General features: G+C 27.6%; 1 protein-coding gene across 6 annotated transcripts; it reads right to left on the reverse strand.

Annotated features, from left to right (window-relative positions):
- Positions 1-145: 145 nt before the first annotated feature.
- Positions 146-20261, reverse strand: LOC112687258 (WD repeat domain phosphoinositide-interacting protein 2). 6 transcript variants are annotated; one of them, XM_025559871.1, is made up of 12 exons: positions 20067-20260; positions 19799-19868; positions 4436-4518; positions 4179-4345; positions 2587-2781; positions 2251-2522; positions 2007-2177; positions 1833-1940; positions 1653-1768; positions 722-796; positions 504-560; positions 146-356 (listed from the first exon to the last, which is right to left on the reverse strand). In XM_025559871.1, exons 2-12 carry the CDS (start codon positions 19861-19863, stop codon positions 268-270), a joined length of 1398 nt encoding a protein of 465 aa, XP_025415656.1. In that variant the 5' UTR covers positions 19864-19868; positions 20067-20260; the 3' UTR covers positions 146-267. The 6 variants fall into 6 exon arrangements, with proteins under 6 accessions (XP_025415656.1, XP_025415657.1, XP_025415655.1 ...); XM_025559872.1 differs by having other exon boundaries at positions 20144-20252; XM_025559870.1 differs by lacking the exons at positions 19799-19868; positions 20067-20260 and adding an exon at positions 7919-8647.
- Positions 20262-20397: the final 136 nt, after the last annotated feature.

Here is a 20397-nt window from a genome sequence, read left to right on the forward strand (position 1 = left end):
TATACTTATATGTTTTCAAATAAAAAATAACAAATTGAACTACACATTTGCAATATAATATAATTATTGAAAATAACATTATACAATTTGATAATATTAAGCAAATATATTGGGTCTTAATAACTAACATTTAAAAATATTTTGTTTATAAGTATTTATAAAATATGTCACAATTTTTAAAGAAAGGCAGATCAGAAAAAAATATAATATTAAGAAAAACGGTTTAACAAAAAATGTCTGTTCAAATAAATGGTTGGTATGCAAGTTTCAAATAACTGGTGGAAACTCTGAGTCATCATTCAATTTAAATCGATCTACAGATATATCAGTCAAGCTGTCAATATGATTGTCTGCATCTGTAATCATACATTAAAGATGACTAAAAATCAAGCATAAATCCTACAAGTTGTTTTCAATATTATTTTGTATTTTTTATACATGGATGCGTCTTATCATCAAATGAAAAATCCACCAATGTTGTTACGAGTTGTTATAACAAATACCTGACTGATTGAGCGAAGGATGTCCCTTCAGGGCACCAGCATAACTTCCGACTGGATCTTATTAGGTTTAATTGTATACACAAAGAGACACACAGATACATCATGTTCATTTGAAGAACACCAATTTAGAGGGAAAGAATCGAGCAGCAGAAAACAAAACCAACAACGGTGTCAGTCAAACCATGTTAAAGTTAAGGGCTAATGCTGAATATACTCACTTGTAACAGATAGAGTGCCATCCAAGCATTCCTCGGCTATATGATTAGTGTCTAACATTACTGCAGGCCCATTATCTGTTCCAAACAATTTAAGAAACTTCCAATCAATGACTCGAAGCAAATGTTAATTGTTGGTTACAAATGGAGTATGTTCAATTTTAGAAGAATATTTAGTTGAATATCAACCTCGAAATATGTGTAAGATATAGATTTATAATTTAATAAGAAAAATCAGCAACAAAAGAATGATATAATATAATGTTTTTCTAATTCAAATTGTTAGTAAACTCAAAATAATATATTTCTATTAAAATTGGTAATTGTAAGATATTAATGAATAATGCGTATAGTTGAGTCGAATAATTTTAGTTGGATTTATATTATTTAGCATAAACTTTTTAACTGCTCGTTAATCTGTTACAGGCAAATTTCTGACACACAGTTTACATTCAGTTTGATCACTTTGAATTTATTATTTTTTAACGGTTCTATATAATGTAAAGTCAATGAAATGTTATTAAACAATTTGCCTACAATTAAATACAATGTTGATAAAATAAGCTAAATTGCTAACTCATCTAATTCTATATTCATATATATGTATTTAACGCCTCATGCTTTATTATAATTTATTGTAGGTTTTAATACAATAAATATTATTAATGTATTGTAGATTTACAGATAAAATACTATTATAAAAACATTAAAAATTTTCTCGAAATCCTAAGTCCAAACAATAAATACACCAAAGTTTATGAAATAATATTTCATGAATAATATAAAAGGACATAATAGAATAAAATTAAAAATTAAATACACCTCAGTAGTTATGTCTATGATAATGAAATGAGTGTTACAATGAATTTATAGATTAAAATGTGCAAAAGAATCTTTTGTTAGATCTTTTGATTTTTTTTTTAATTTTACCAACCTAGATTTTTATTAATTGGCGATTCTGCTTTAATATTTTTATCCATTTTAGTTGTATTAAGCTCCTTTGATTTGACTGGTTTAGGGCTATCCACAACATCTACTTGACCATCCAGTCTAAATAAAATTAAATATATATACAATTATGTAAATAATACAAATAAGTAAATATACAACAAACCTATGAGTTCGCCAAAGAGTACATTCACCACCCTCTTCCATATCTAAATTATAAACATATAAATATCCATGAGATGAAGCAACCAGCAACCTTAAAACTTTATCAACCCTAAAAAAATTAAATTTCAAAATGATAAATACAAAATATTTTGATTAAAATCAAGAAGTCACTTACATCACTATGGTACAAATATTTTTTAATCCTTGGAAAGGCAGATGTATTGAAGCCACAGCTCTTCCTTGATTGAAAACATCAGTTACTTGAGTCGGCAGATAATTAGCCGATGCAGTAACAGCTTTTGATAAAAATGACATCCAACTTTGTTGTTCTTCGGGCATTTGTGGACTGTTTTATATTAAAAATTAAATTAAAATTTTATGAACATTCAATGAAGACAATTTAAAAATAAATTACATACATTTCTTTAGTATCATCCAATTTGAACACATGTACTGTTTCAGTATTACTAGATGAACATAAGTATAAACCATCAATACTAAACGCCAAGCTACAAATACTAACACAACGTTTAACACCACGGCGAAACTCATACAGCTTGGAACCATCAGCAATGGTAAATACTCTTATAACAGTGCCACGTTCACTAGCTGTAGCTATTCTATTTCCTTGGTGACTAATAGCCATTGCTGCCAAAGGACTTTCGTGTGCTGAGATCATGGACACGGATTGCTAAAATATAACAATAATAATTAATTGTTAACTCATGTAAAATACAATGCTAATGAAGCAATACCAAATTGATGGCATCAAAAATTTGCACTTCACCAGTTGTACTAGAACCTGGATATGCTAAATAACACATATCACTATTTGTAGATAAACAACAAAGTCCTGCAGGATTTGGAGGAGTGTCTCTGATTGTATGCAAGACTTTCATGTCATGTATATTGTGTATATACAATGATTCTTCTAGGCACACAACTAATCTCTAAAAAAAAAAAGAATATTAATTAGGTACAATCAGTGTATTAGTAAACATAATATGAAACATATATAATTAGGGCTAGAATTTTAATGCTCTAAAAAAATAATAAAAAATTCACTATAAAAATGCATAAAAAAATGTATTTATTTTAGTTTAAAATTATATTATAAAAATCATGTTACCAAACATTTAATTATATTTATTTAACATAATAATAACAAAATAGGTATTTACAGGGTGCCTCAAAAAGAACGCAGAATTTAAATCTGTTATAAATAATCCAGGAACTTCTCACGTTGTAGAGTGATTATTTCTCCTGAAGTGTAACAAGTTGAAACCAAACCTTTTTTATGTTCATTTAGTCCAAATAATGCCAAAGAAATTTACTAAGCTTAGTAGGTATTCTTGTAGAGTTACAAAAAGACGGCGCAACTTATTAAATTACAAGAAAAACAATCCCTCTGCTATGTGAGAAATTTCCGGACAGACTTATCTCGTTGCGTGTCCATAACTACTCACCTCGATTTTGCGACTTGACGCCGTGTGATTTTTTCTTATAGGGATACACTAAGTTACAAGTTTATCAAAACAAAGTTCGAAATGTCTTGGAACTTAGGCAAGAAATTCGTCCTGTCCTCAACGAACTTGATGGAGCATTGTGTTATCCAGTGATGATATATTTTATGGAAAGAATAAGAAGATTAAGAATAATTGCCTGTAGGCTGTATGCCCAATATTGTTTTTCACTGTTAAAACTTAACTTCTCCCGAAGAGAATGATATATTTGTTATGTTTTTTTTTTTTAAAGAAATACATTTAAATTATAACAAATTTAAATCTTGCGTTCTTTTTGAAACCTATATTTGTTTAATATTTACATTTTATTTAACTTTATTTAAATTTATTTTATAACTCACTGTTATGATTTTTGTTGGACTCTTGTGAATAGAAAAATTTCTTTCAACTATATTCATTTTATTCTGTCTTTGATGAAATAGGTACATGGGTCGGATATGCTCGAGATGTATTTATTAGTTTATCATTTAGTAGATTACACACTAAACCTGCAAGTTTTGAGCAAAAAAATGCCGAAACGCATAGTAAAATACCCTAATATTTAAGAATTTAAAGATAAATTCTGAAAAATGCTCTAAAAACTTGAAAGATGCCCTAAAAATAGCAACATATGCCCTAAAAATGCATATAAAGTTAAATTTGTCGTAAAATGCAAAAAAAAAAAAAATGAAAAATAAAAACTACATTTAATTAATCGGTATTATTTGAAACCCAATTTCTTCTTACGGGTTAGTAAGTATATGTTGGGACTTCAGAAAAGAAAATCTATTTACATCAAAATTCCAGCCCTATTGATATAATCAATATTGATAATATATACTTACCGCTCTATTTAGTTTTACACCAAGAATAGTATTTGAGTAGCTGTAATTACATATTTCATTTCCTTTTTTAAAATGGCACACTCTCAACTTACGTGGCGACGACAAGCTGACCACTGCAACCAGGCTACTGCTGAATAACCTCTCCACAATACAGATATCTTCAGATTCTGTTAGAAAAAAAAGATAAAATAGGAATTATACTATAACTTTTACACAAAATAATACATAATTAGAATTCTAAAAAAGTTAGACATTACCATTTTCATATATTTGGTCTAAATTATCAACAGAAGACAACGAGTACAAACGATATCCGGTTTTTGTACCAACTGCTAGCGACCTAAAACAAATTAATTTTATGTATTTCATTTTTACATATTTTATTAAATCATTAAAATAAATCAGAATAAAAACTAGGATATTGTGAAAAAAGAATTTATACTGCAGGATGAATTGTAGGATAATATATATTACACGTTTGAGGCTGATTATGTAGTATACAAAGTAATGGAATTACGTAATATATATTTTTTTGCATAATAAAGTTAACCACAATGCAATTTTTTTTCATTTATAGCTATATACAAAAAAAAAAGTCACATTTATTTTGAAAGTATTTAGTGACACGTGTAATTTGAAAAACCTTGCATCGTGAATGCGATTATGAAACATATGCACCGAGTGACCTTGATAGATGCACACAAAAGTATACCTGCAGTATTTGCTATGCTTCTGGTCACACATCAAGGTAGATATCCCTAGTTTACTATAGACCTTGGTGTTTAAAACGATGGATAAGGAAAATAAATAAAATACACCGTAAAAAGTATTAAGATGATGATTTAATTACGATATGGATAATTTGAAATGTTTAACTTATAATGGAAAGTAACTTCAAACAACAATAAATTAAAGTATATTTTCAAAAATGTGTTACTAAATTATAATTGAGAGAGATCTGTTATGAGAACTTAACTCGAACATTGTTCACAGTAAAAATATAAAAATAAAAAACAAAATATTCATTATTAGATACATAATGTAATATTATTGTTAGAGGTACATGGATATAAAAATATACCATGAAGTTAACATTGAGTTACATATTTTTTTTTTTTCATTTTAACTCGTCAAAGTTTAATCTATCATTATAATAGAGAGGAAATAAAAAAATAACAAATTTATTATAAACTAGATAACTATATAAATATGTGTAGTAAATAATGCCAAATTTTTATTTAGATAGAGCAAAAATTAAGTAAAATAATCAAATATTGAACTGAATAAAAATACAAAGAATGGAACGAGATTTTTATACAAACAATATCAACATTTATATGCATATAAATATATGCACATATACCAGTTAAATTTTAAACATGTTTTTAAATTTAATGATTTTTGTGACCCAACTCCTAGTGCTAGTATTTTAATGCGAACTCCATAATATACAAAAATATCAACGACCAACCAGAAATTTTTACTTACATAACAATTTTCAAATTTAGATTTAATCATTTTTTACAACTAAAATGCTACAAAATGAAATTTATTGATTATGAAATTAATAATATATCAATGAAGAGAAAAGTCCTACTTTTAATACAAATTAAACGATTACAATTATCAATTAAAAGAAGAATAAGCACCTACAAAAATTGTATTGTATTATAAAAATTGATAACTATTATCTATATGTTTATTACTCCTTTATTACTTATAATTTTATTCAATAAAATAATAATTATATGTGTATTATGGTGAAATAATATTAAGTATTGAAATCACGCAATAGGTACCTACTGTATTTTAATTTCAAGTAGCCACACGTGTGCTGCACAGTAAAAAAAAAAAAATTTAAATTTTAAAAAGTAGTTATGGTTAAATTTAATAATATATAAACGAGAATACTGTTCATAGAGATAACTGAGTGTTTGAATATTATTTTTTTATTCAATTAGTTTCGAATTTTTTTGAAACTAAAATATTTGAATAATTGTTACATAATTTTAGTTAATCATGTTTATAGTTGCAAATTATATAAGTACAATTCAGCAATATAATTTAATATTTATACTTGTTTGTAAAATTAGTTTATTATTCATAATTAATATACATTATTAATCGTTTTAGTAAATTTTTAATGATTATATTTAAAATATTATATTATTATACATATATAATGTAATATTATTGACCCTATTTAGAAGCTTTTATCAGTTTAAATAATATGATTAATTAATAAAACCATTTACACATATAACTTAGATATTAGCTTTCTTGGTGGAGAGCAAGAGCAAGAAATACGCCTTGCACACCAACAGCTCCATTTTTTTTAGATTAATCATACTACAAGACGGTTATTATAATTTGTTTTTTGTGAGTATATATTATTATTAATATTAAATATACTGCAGTGTGTAAAAAACAGCTAATATTAATCGAAGTCTTAAGGACAGCTATGTTTTTAAGTCATATTATTAAAATTTTTTTTATAAATACCATCAACAGTCTAAATTAGTCCAAAATATTTATACAATAACAATTACAATGAAATATTTCGTTCTTAAGATATATAATAACAGTCATCGAAAACTAAAATTATTACCGAATTTTAGTCATTTTTAAGCCATAACACAATTGTAATGTACCTAAGTATTAATTTCATAACATAATCCCTTAAATGCATTCAATAATATTCCACGGGTTATAAATATAAAACTCTGAGTCTTTGAGGTCAACTAGTCAATTACTGAATTACACAACTTTAGAACAGGTCCACAATACTTAATGTTTCATGAGAATTGAGAACCACTGGTTCAACTAAATTTATAATTTAGTTAACAGGTGTGTTGTCGTGAAGAAATCGAGGAGAGTATATCCCACGCACAAGACAAAGCGGACAAGTATCATTTATTGTTTTTTATACAAGTATGAAACATAAACATATTTATAATAAAAACTTATAATGAAACGTTCAAAAATCAAATTCATATAGTAAACACACACACACACACATACGCACATATATAAACAAAAATACACAAATTTATAAATATGAACTATATTATAACGTTTTAGCATGTACATTTTGTCCTCGTTTGCAGAATAGACGCTAGAATAAGTATTAATATACGGAGTATGTTATACCTGTTAGCGTTTTTAAATTTTATAATTATAGATAGGAGATTGCAAGGTAAGGAATATGACGTGTTAAATAAAATATTGCACAAACCATTAAAATACATATACATCGAACCTTAGATTTACGAACAGTAACTTAGAATGCAAGAATACGGAATACACGAATTTAATTATATTCGATATTGATATTAAATTTGCGAGATATTTCGGAATACGTGGAAGAATATCAATTCGAATTATTGTTATTGATACACATGTTTAAGTAACGGACGAAGTAAAGTGTATTTACGCAACGATAACTGTAAACCGAACACCGTCAAATTGTTCAAATTAACAAGTATGCGCATAGAACGTATGGCATTATATTAATGTAAACAATTCTAACGAAATCGCTAAATTGGTGATATCCTACTACCCTAGACGGAAGTTAAGTAGACGGAGCCTGCAAAATATAACAGTGTAATAATGACATAACGAAACGCATTTTAATCGTTGTATACCTACTTAAACAATAAACAGTGAATTCGCTATCGTAGAAACTACAAATATAAATAAATATGTAACGTTAAAGAAGAAAAAAACGTATCAAATCGTACTTGCTTAACACTTTTTTACCAGCCGTACCGAAACTGAAATATTTTAGTTCTAAAGCACCGTTCGACATTAAATTTAATGAGAACAATAAATGAATACGATTGCGGAGGTATCGATGCACCACCGCCTCGAAATAGGAAATCCGATTTTTAGCACATCACGGAGAAGACACACTCAATGTTGAGACTGAGAATAAATACTGTTGAGTGGCAAAAAAATTCGCGCACACGCGTACGTTGCGTCGCCACGTAAGTAATTGCAAAAAAAAAAAAAATGGAAAAAAAAAATAAAAAAATTAGGTTGAATATTTATTTAAAACAACCGACGCACTGAAACAACAATATATTGGCGCGAGTGAAATATTATGTACACACTGAGCGGGAATAAAAAATTAAACACAACACGCACAGTGCGTTTTATTATTATGCAAACCACAGCTGCGACGGACTGTAGCGATCTTCGCGTTAAACTGCATCGTTTAGCACCGTTTCGAGCACTTACTGACCATGGTTAGTGGCGCGACGTCAGTTCCACACGGCACACGCATACACACTCATACACAAGCACAACTGGCATGCATACAATAATACCGTTGTATGTTGTAATAATATCGCGTCGTGTATACGCACGTGTTCATTACCTACTATTACTATTTATTATTGTGATTATTATTATTCTATCCTGTGTACAACACACGTCGGACGACCGCGGCGCGCGTTACTGGGTTAGAGGTTGTTATCATTCATCATTACGTATAACTACGGTAGTGTGAGCACACGGCAATCGTTTCATAAATAATTAATAATAAAATACGTTGTTCTTCCTACCACCGCGACCGAAGTTCGCGAGCGCGAAGATTGCGTGTGGAGAGGGGAGAGAGGCCGAACGGCACCGAGCACTTGTTTGTTTATCGTCGAAAAACTTGTACGACGCGTGGATACTCGTCGCGAATTCGTCGTTGGAAACGATTATTGTGGTACACACGCCGAATGCTCGGTCCTAGGTCCTTAGCAACGACCTTATACGGCGATCGGGCGAAACACGAAAACCGCGGACCTCCCCGCAAGTTTCTAGCGAGTAATACCACGTGAAACCGATATCGCAGCATGCAATTAACATTGGCGAATCGACAACGAAAATGAACGAAATGCATGAGTTAATGTGTCCCGCTACGTCGGATGGAAAAGCGTATAAATTCGACACAACAAAGCGCATGCGTAACGCGAAACTGCAACGCGGGTCAAGGCAGGATAGTGGACCAGGCACGGTGCAACGGAATATTGTAACATAAATTTTGTTTACATTGAGGTTATTGTAAATTGTTATCATTCAAACCAACGGAGACTCACTTACACTGTTGAAAATGTACGCACGGGACTGCCGTATAACTAGACCTCGAGCAGTGGCGGATTTAGGAGGGGGGTTCTATGGGTCTAAATGACGATCTACCGTTCCGCGTGTTGAATATTTTTTTTAGTGTTATAAATTACATATATATCACCCTGTATAGTGTACTTATGAATTAAATATTAAATAAATAATTTTTCCCAAACATAAAAATCCTATTACAAATATTTACTTCTCTTCCAGTTACTACTGCAACCGTTAAAAGATCTTTTTTAATATTATGAAGGTTGAAAAATGATATGCGCTTTACAATTACCAAGTCTAGACTAAACGGTTTAACAATATTAAATATTCATATCCTAATATAAATATTTACGTAGTTTACGTATTTAAGTAATTAACTTGAAAAAATAATGCAATTAGAGGACTCGTTGTTTAAATTATATTAGAGTAAATTACAATACTGTGACGTATTAAAAAATAATATTAGAAATGTCTATAATTATTAAATTCAATTATGTACATCTTATATGTTAATAAAAATGTATGTGTTAAAAAAGTAGCATTTATTTTTTTGCTTAATATCAAAGACATTTTTAAAGAGGGGTTAATGGAGATCTCCTTCTTGGAGAATAAACAAAACACTTACACATAACACAATTGATTTCCCTGAACATTTGAACCACAAATTATTAGTTTGTTTTTAACCCAAAATCGTAAATTAAGAATTATTATTTACATAGTAGCACCCACCGTAAAAAAATACTAAATCCTCCACTGACCTCGAATATGACCTGGTTACAAGAAAATTAAATATAATTTTTTTCGAATGCATTGCGACCGCTGACCAGACCACCTTGATGTTATAAATGGATAAACTTATATATGTTGCAGCTGCATTAATGCATTACACATTTTTTTCATAATATAAACACATTTGACTTCGTTTTTCTACATTGGTATTCACTTATAATATGTAAACGCATTATTTCATACCAGCGATGTATTTAAGTATTTTTTGGTGAGAAGTAAAAATGTATATGTATAAGGCTATGGCGTAACTAGAACCTCTATTGTGCGTGACAAAATAATGGCCATTAATCTTATAAATATCCACCCCTGTTATTTCTCTTCCAAAATGATTATTATATTTATATATTCTAATATCGCAAATACCACGCGCCGATGAGTAAACGCAGCACATAAAATAATCTATAAGCCTGTAACACTATGGGCTTATTTTAGGGGGCGAAAGAGCGATCATCCCCCTGAATCCGTATTTAAGGAATTGATTTTATATGAGATACACATTTCAAATTTTTTTAATGTGGATAATTTTATAACAAAATCAAATTACGCGTGGCTGTGAATATTGATTTGGGATTTAAGTCGGGTCCATACTCAGTGAAAAATAAAATAAAATACAAGTGTAACTTTCAAAACACAGACAAGTGTTAAAATAAATTTACACAAAATCGACTATTGTTACAAAAAATATTTTACGATATTAATTTAAAATCATATATTCCGATAGTAATTTTTTATTTAAGAACAAAAAGTAGGAATTGTAAAATAATATAATTAATATAATAATAATACATAATATTAATACGACTGAAGTGCTTGCGCGGTCAAAACACACCGGGTTAGGTTAGTTGTTTTTAGCAGTGTAGGGCAACCAGAACGGGAGAGTACAGAAAATTCTGCAGACAATTTTTTGCACTAAGCCGGGTTCGAACTGATGACTGCGCGCGTCGTAGCTAACTGTGAGACCTTTGCACCACACTACCAGCGACTAGTTTGGGCTACACTTAATGAAAAGCGTCGCCGCCGCCGTCTCAATTTATCTGGCAACGACTGTACCTATATTATAAATTTTTTTTAATAAAGTGCCCGAACCGTAAATAAATGCTGGAACCGCCCTTGCTTGCACTAAGCCACTATGTCACACTTTGAGACATACTCCATAGCAGTGGCGTAATTAAAAATTAGATGTTGGTGGAAAGAATTATTAATTATATTAAACTAAAAATGCGTTCAATTTATATTATTCCTTCAAATAATCCTTCTTCTATAGAGCAGCGGTTCTCAAACTATGGTACAAGAAAGACTACAAAGTAGTAGGTGGAAGACCGCGTGATGGTAGAACGTAAATTAAAAATTTGATATTTAACTTATATATTAATTTAAAAACACTAATAAATTTGTACTAATAAATAAATAATAATTTTATTGTAATATTTTACTGCCTTTGTTTTTAAAATAAATGTATTTAATTATGTAAAGTTTGTATGATTCTATTTTTAATCATTAGTGGTACGTGATTAATTGATAATATACTCAAGTGGTACGCGAAAATTTTTTTTTTTGAAAACCGCTGCTCTATAAAGAACACAATTATTTATATTACAGTTTAAAAGTTTAGTTACAGCAATTTAAAAAAAAAACCTGTAAAATGCATGTCACTTTCATCCCTATTGATTAAGGTGATATTTACACGAATTAAATTTAACTTTCAACAACTGTTAATTTGTAAATATCACCATAAAAATAGGGATGAAAATGTCAAGCTTACACAATCCTAAAAATAATTATTTTCAAATTTACAGTTAAAAAGTGAACATGGCACACATTTTAGTTTCTTTTTAAATTGATGTAACTTGATTAATTTTAGACTTAGAAAATTGGTTTAACTTATAAAAAAAAAAAAATTAGTGGTTCAAATAGGTGGTTGCCATATAAGAAAAATTTCTACTGCAGATGTGCTTCTCATAAGTTAAAAAAGTTCAAAGGTCATATAAGTGTATTTTAATGTTATAATAACCAACTAAAAAAAATTAAAATTAGTTTTCTGCACAAAAATATAAGTGATCTCAAACTGCGTTTAAACATAGTTAATATTTTTATTTTCAGATGTAGAAATGCATATGACTTCATATCAAATACAAATCAATAATCTTGGATTTTAAAATATGGATAATAAACTTTTTTATTTAGGTACCGTTTTCCTACATCAGTATATTATTAAAATAATATATTTCAAAAATAAATATATTAGGAGTTATAATTAAATCAACATTATGCTTTATAATAAGATCAACATCCAAATGTATTACGTGTTAAATTATCCAAAGTTTAAAAAATTTTTAATTCTAGAAATATGAACTCAAGATTTAGAAGAATAGCCATTTTATGTTAAGATTAAATTCATATTATAAAAATAAAAAAGAGATAAGGTTCATTCCCGTAATAGTAAAATTTTTTTATATATATATACGACTAAATTATGGACCAAAATACTTTTCCTCACAGTAAGTTCTTAACACTAATAATGGCTAAGTAATAAATATTTAATATTTTTGGGCAAACAAGTTGTGTAACTTTCAAAAGTAAAAAAATTATACTTTTGTTTTGCTGATGTAAAATATAATATTGATATTCTTTATTTATAAAGTATAACTATATTTTTTTTACTTAATGCTAATAATTAAAAAAAAAAAAAACACAAATGGTAAAATGTTAACTTAAATTTCAAACAAAAATATCATGACTGGTTACTTAAATATCTAAAATGGATATAAATTAATAATTATAAAGAATATCCCAAAAATTTAATTACTAATAGACTAAAAATAAAATGTAATTTTTAAGTTGACAAACATTTAACAAATTACTTACTAATAATACAAATTAATGTTGTACTGGAATTATAGTTATCTTGAATAAGTTGTTAACTATATTGATTCATTTCTTAAGAGGTAATTGTTGTAGGTAGAAAGTTACATTATTTTTATATTAATAATAAGTAAATCAAGTATAAAGGATAGCATAATTTCTATGAGAATAAGAAAAAACATTTTAGCTAAACGCTACAATTTTATTGAATTATAGAAATACAGTCTTTTTATTAGTTAATATCTTTTAACACTGATGTATTAATAAAAACTAAAAGGCTTTAATAAATGTTTATACATAATTATATTTATATAAATATATAAATATAAATGGTGTACTAGTTATAAAAGCCCAGTGACTAATATATTAATGCAAAATTATAAATCTAATATTGTAGTATTCAAATACAAAGAAACATTCTTTAGTTTTAATAGTTTTTTCCAAGGTGCTTATTTAAAATGAAATCCAAACAAAAAAATTTATAATTTAAACAATAAAAATACATTTTAAGTGAATGTTTGAATAAAATCAAATAAGATGAAAATAATTAATTAAATTGTCAGCTTTTATTCAATGGAGCCTTCATCATGATCGTGTGAATTTCTATTACCATTGTTATCAGTATTATCAATTGCCCATTTATTAGTTTCAACAGCTGGCTCTGGTGGAGTTTTTGGCTTATTGTTAGTAATATGTTGTAGATCTTCACCACTACCAGAATAACGTTTTCTATGATAATCCTTTGAAGAATTTCTTGATCCACTACGGCTCTTACTACGGCTACGGCTCCGACGATTTGGTGAAGCTGAATAACTGCGCCTTTCATAGTGTCTATTTCGATCAAATTGCCTAGGTTTGTAATGGAAGAAACGCTGTCTTCCACCACCTCTTTGACCTCTATTATTCCAATTATTGTTATAATTATTATAATTTTGGCGGTGCATATATCCTCCACGATGTTGAAAGCCACGATTTTGAAAACCACGATTATGATGATTTTGATTTTGGAATCGTGGCTTATAGTATGTACCACGATTACGGTTATTATAATATGGCATGCGATTATTACGATGATACATGGAACGTGAACGGGAACGTGATCGAGAATATGAACGTGAAGACGAACGAGACCGATTGGAGCGTGAAGATGAATAACGTCTATGACGAGGATATGAACCTGAACGACTCCTAGATTTCGACTTGGACGTTTCTTTAGGTTTCTTTTTAAATGGTGATTGGCTTGAACGACCCCCAGAGCTTCTGCTTCTTAAATATGCTATTCGTTTTTTAGATGCGGAACGACTTCGAGATCTTTCCTTATTGTTTGGACTTGAATAAGATGGTTTTTGTTGAAATTCCATGTTATTCAAGTTATTTTCAGGTACCGGATGAGTAGATCCAGAAATATTAAAATATCCTTTGCTGTTTGTTGTGTCATAAGCAGTAGGAAATGAATGATCTCCAATATTGGGTTCAATATTATTTGAAGTTTGTGTCCTCATTAAATCATGATTAGGTGGCAACCGATTATTGTCCCAATTATATGATGCACTTTCAACAGGCTCTTTCTTTTTAGGTTTAACAAAAGTTGTAGTCGTAGTTGGTAATTGCATTTTAAACTTTGGTGTAGGAATTAAAGAAGGGTCTTCTACATATTTATAAGTATTTGGCATTTCTATAGTTTCAGTAGCTTTAAACATATCTGATTGTTCATTTTCCTTATCATTAACATTTTGATCAGTAGGTTTATCTTGTTTAACATACTTTTTAAAGAAAATGTTTTCTTTTAAGTTGGATAAATTTGATTTAACACTCTCTGGATCAGGAAGACTGGACTTTTGAGCCATTTGCTGTTCATTTTCAAATGGTATATCACTAAATTTGTGCTTTTTAGATTTATTTTTTTTATGATGATGTTCTTGATCTTTAGCACCTTTTTGTTTATTTTTAGAATCTTTTTTCTTGTGTTTATGAGATTTCTTTTTTTCTTTAGATTTTTTAATTTTCTTTTCTGTTTTTTTTTCTTCGTTCTTCAAGGCATATGCATCTTGTAACAATTTTTGAAGATTAATTCCGATTTGTTTACTTTTTTTTCCTTTGCTTGTTTGACTCAAAATTAATAACTTTTGAATTCTAGCTTCAATATCATTTTCTTTTTCTACATTTGACTGTTGAGATTGAGAATTTTCTGGAGAAATAAATGAAGGATTGCAAGGTAATCCACCTCCATTTGTACTATTCCTATCCATAACAGCTAAGCGTTTACTAAATGGTGACAATGACCTTTCTTTTTCAATTTTCTGGGAATCATTACCAGATGATCCATCGCTCGAACTATCAGAAGAAGAAGAATGATCAGAATCACTATCAGAAGAACTATTACTATCATCTTCAGAAGAACTTCCCATACTTGAACTATCACTCGAACTACTATTGCTATTATTTGAACTACTACTACTGCTTGCAGATTTTTCTAAATCTACATCAGTATCAATTTTTTTCTTATTTAAACTATCAAATGAAATAGAAGATATAGTTTTGCCAACTAAAAGAGTAGATTTTAGATATTCAATAGATGCTTTAGCTTCATCATGATCAGGTATAATATGTAAGCATTCTTCATAATATTGTAATGCTTCTTCCAATTTATTTTGTGATTCTAAGGTTCTAGCATAACCCATTAAAGTTTCGGCTAGATACTTACGACCATTGGCATGTTTAGGATTTATTTTTAAGGCAGACTTCAGATCTTCAATTGCTTTTTGAAAACGGCTTAGATTGGCATATAAAGCACCTCTCGCCACATAAGCTTCTACATTTAGCGAATCTATTGTTAATGCTTTATTAAGACATAAAAATGCTTCTGAATGTTGTCCAGCTTTAAAATATTTTATTCCATCAGAAACACTTTGTATAGCCCATTGTGCTGACTGAACTTTTCTCAGCTCCAATGCATTTTCTTTTTCGGGAAAACTTCCAGATAAAGCAGGTAAAATGGAATATCTATCTTCAGATAAACCTGTAATTAACTCCAAGTTACAAATATTAGATGGATTTTTAAATCCTGTAGAATTTTGTAACATAAAATCATATGAATCATCATTTTTACCGGCATGAAACAATTTAAATGTCTGAGGGCAATTATCCATATTAAATAAACCAAGTAGATCCTTATACTTCTTATGACATTTAAGTCCTTTTACTCCACAAATTAATTTACAAGCTTCAGGAACAACTTCTAAAACTTCACAACATAAATTGTCCCCAATACTCAAACCAGGAATAGATGCTAGACAAAAACCACGCACAACAATATCAGAAACACATCTAATAGGTTCAGTATATGTGCATAATACTTTTAAAATTAATCCTGATACAGTTTTAGAAGATATTGAAGTAATTATAATTTCACCCTCTGATAGTTCATTTAAGAAATGTTTTAATTTCATTTCTTTGTTGGTATATCCAAATACTTCATATGGTGGCATGACAGTAAATGAGTTTGTTTCAAAGTCTTCACATTGTTTAAGCTTATTGTTAGCTAATAAATCAACATTAAAAAATGTCTTGGAATGATTTACAATAAATTTATGAATTTTCAATTGTTTTTCATCGTCCAAATCATTAGCTGCATTATGTCCATTTGCATAAGCAGGGAAACTCAAACTAGAAAGTCCTGTGAATACTTCAGAATCACCTACATGACTTTCTAATGCTTCTTGTAATTTTGGCCCATGGTATTGAAGGGCTGTATACAGCAATTCTTGATCCAGTTCAACTTCCATTTTTAACTGAAAATTAATTTGAGTTCAATTATTTTTTATTTAAATGTAAGGTTTAAACAAGTATAAAAATTAAACATCTAAGTATTAAGTTAAGTAAATTTAATATTATTTATTAGTTACATAAACAAGCAAGCCTATGTAATTAATAATAAGGCTGAAAGTTGATCAACACGATATAAAAATAATAAATATTTGGTGATTGAGAAAATAATGTATTAACCACAACAAATAAGCTGCTAAATTTTAATACACTGACACAAAACCATGGTAACAGCTTTTTATTAAAAAAAAAGTTGTTTACTTTACCTGTACAATAATATAAATGTAAAAACCAATTTGAAGGCAGTTTCTATGATAAAATAAATTTTACATAATGTAATTAACTAAATATACGTTATGACATTTTTCACTTCAGTTTAAACCAAGAGTTTTGAGGCTATATTAAGCATTTTATATTGTTGTTGATCAGCTTTGCCTGATAAAATACTAAATTCTAAAATTGAATAAATCAAATTCTAAGGTTTTACTAATTATTGGTTAGATATAAGATAAAATTCTATTAAATATATATATGTATTTAAACTTTTGTTTACCTGCAATATTCTCAGTAATAACGATGAAGTGAAATATATTTTTACGTAGATTTGATTACGACCAAAAACTTAGCACAAAAAAAATACATATCCAAAATCATATCATATTTGAAAGAACATAAAACCACAAAAACACGTTCATTAAAGTTAAATATATATATATATTTTTATATGAAAATTCAATTTTCACAATTAACACCTCTAGATTAAACTCAAGTGAAAAATATTTAAACTAATTTCACTACTCATTCTAAAACATTAATTGAAATGTATTTATTAAAGATCATCGTTAATGTCATAATTACACATTATAAATTCAAGAAGAAACTAATTTGACAACTTAACACTATATTAAATAATGACATAATTAAAAAAAAAAAAAATTGATTGAATAAAAAACGAATAACCCTATATAAAATCAAAAAAGAATATAATTTATGTAGAATTAGTATTAAATTAATTGTAATTAAAATTAATTAATAAGTACCATAGTTATGTTATTTGTTACCATGGTTACGTGACATGTAATTTATTTTTAAGCAAACCTAAACTATATTTAAATAATTATATAACATAAATTATTTGTTTTTGGATGGTGTAGCATAGTATTACAAATTATCAAATAAAATCATCAGATATATAGAAAGAATGTTTAACTTGGATTAGATTTATCAAATATAATTTTCATACAACTTTAGAATTTACTATTCATAAATGTATATGTTGTTATAAAAGGCAACATAAGGTTATTTAACATAAAAAAAAACTATGAAATTTGCACTTTTTTAAAACTTACCATTTTAAAAATATTTATTTATCAAGGATTATCAACTTAGGTTGAATGTTTTCGGTATTTAAAATAAAACATAAATAGGTTATAATGATTAATAATTGTTTTACATTTTAATAGCTTTGTATTATAAACTAAGAAAAACAATGAATATTAATTAATTTATGATCTTGCATAATTATAAAATTAATTAAAGCAAAGACTAATGAATTAATAACTTTTTTATAAATAAAATTGATTGTTAAATTTATTAGATAAAATATAATTAGTACAACTAACCATAAATTAAGAATTACACTTATTAAAGATATTCAATAATGGTCCATTTTTAAAAAGTATTAAAAACAATTATTCATAACCAAATAAAACATATCAATTTTAAAAATCATATAGTTTAAATAGGTAAGATTAAGTAGACAATGGAAAATTAAATAAATATGTATTTAGTATTAAATCACCATAATAAATGTAACAAATAATTTATTAATAAGAATTAGAGACTGTATATATTTGCATATAATTGATATTTAAATATTAAAAATTAAGAACAAATAATTTATTATTAATATAAATTAAAATAATTAAGTTAAAGTTTATACCTATTATTTTTCAAATATAATCATTATATCACATTTAACAAACTTAATTAGGTTTAAAGTTCAATAAAAAGCTATGCCTAACTCTTAAACATTAGAAAACTTAAGAATTATTTCTATATATATATCACTATTTAAATAATTAAGACCCAAAAATAATACCTTATAGTGCAGTAAAAAAAATTATCAGTTTATTTTATTAAGCTCTTAAGAATAATTTTTGTATAAATACTTTGTTGTACAGAGCTTAAAACAATGAATCAATCAGAATTTGTGACTCAAATAAAACTATTTGTTAGGTTTTAAATTTATCATAATAAATAGATATTTATACGAAACGCATACTGCTGCCATTTAATATATTTTCTTTTAGAAAAGTACGAGTAATAATGAAACTCAATCATTTTTCATCTCTTAAAATTTTCTTAACTCTATAGTACACTAACTATTAAATAACTTTATAACTAAAAATAATTAACAATGCAATCAATCAATAAAAATTGTATAACTTTAGCTGTTTTATCAATCTAATGAAAGTAAAGATAAATAATTTTATAACAATAATTATGGTATTCCACAATACCACGCCATTAATACTTGCTACATTATTCTACATCATTGTCTGGCCAGAACAGGCAAGAATTTTAAAACCTAATCCAAGAAATAATTTCTGACCACAATATCATACTAAACTCATTAAAATATGGATTTTAAAAAATGTTTTTAATTTTCAAAAGTATAATTCAGTCTGGAAATGTATTCTGCAAAAATAAACCATGACAGTTTATAGTAATCTAGATACTAATAATTCTAAATATAATTTGTTTAAATTTATTATCAATATAGATTTAATACCAAAGAATAACAAGTTACAACAAAAGGATTGAACTAATAATCTCACAACAAATAATTTAATCTTTCCATACCAAATATATAGTAGATCTAAAATAAGACATGTTTAATATAAATTGAGGATATAGATGGAGTATATAATTTGATAAAAATAAATAACATATAATTGAAGGGCAGGAATAAAAAGCGCACAATTTATATATTCATTATAAGTGTACATCGACATAGTTATATTATAACTTACGTGCTGTCTTGGTTAAAGTTGATAAAATACAAGCGTTCGTTCAAATCGGAATTTGAGAGGTTCATTTAGCCTGAAACATATCGAACGGTGTTAAACGACTAAGAATTCCTGTGACATGAAATAATTTAGTTGGATAAACAGAAGAAAAATTCCGGCATTTAAACTACTGCGCATGACCTTGAGTGGATATTGATAAATTTTGTCATCGAGTAAACACAAGCGACTGCAATAATAAAATATCAACTATCCAGACTACTAAAGTACTCACCTTTTCTACTTCATGAATCAGCCGAAATAAATGGACCGAATTATGTATGTTTGACAAAGAAAACTCAACACACTCACTCGAAAACAGCAGACATTGAATACACAATGGTGAACATGGATTTTCAGTCAGGAGAAACACATTTGATGTTTAACCAATCATTCGTCCAAATACGCACAATAGAATGGAGAGTGCAGACAAAATCAACGAAATACGAAAACAGTACACAAAATGGGTATACAGTGTAACCAACATTGAATGCGCGTCTACTTATTTACTTAGTTATTTAATTTTCATAATAAACAAGTTCGTCTAAAGCAGCTCTAATAGTTTT

Source organism: Sipha flava, unplaced genomic scaffold, assembly GCF_003268045.1.
Source record: "Sipha flava isolate LNK unplaced genomic scaffold, YSA_version1 339_pilon_pilon, whole genome shotgun sequence".
NCBI lineage: Eukaryota > Metazoa > Arthropoda > Insecta > Hemiptera > Aphididae > Sipha > Sipha flava.

Bases quoted from the DNA above. Each gene is read 5' to 3' on its own strand.
- LOC112687258 (XM_025559869.1), bottom strand. From the start codon at position 16,723: ATGGAAGTTGAACTGGATCAAGAATTGCTGTATACAGCCCTTCAATAC.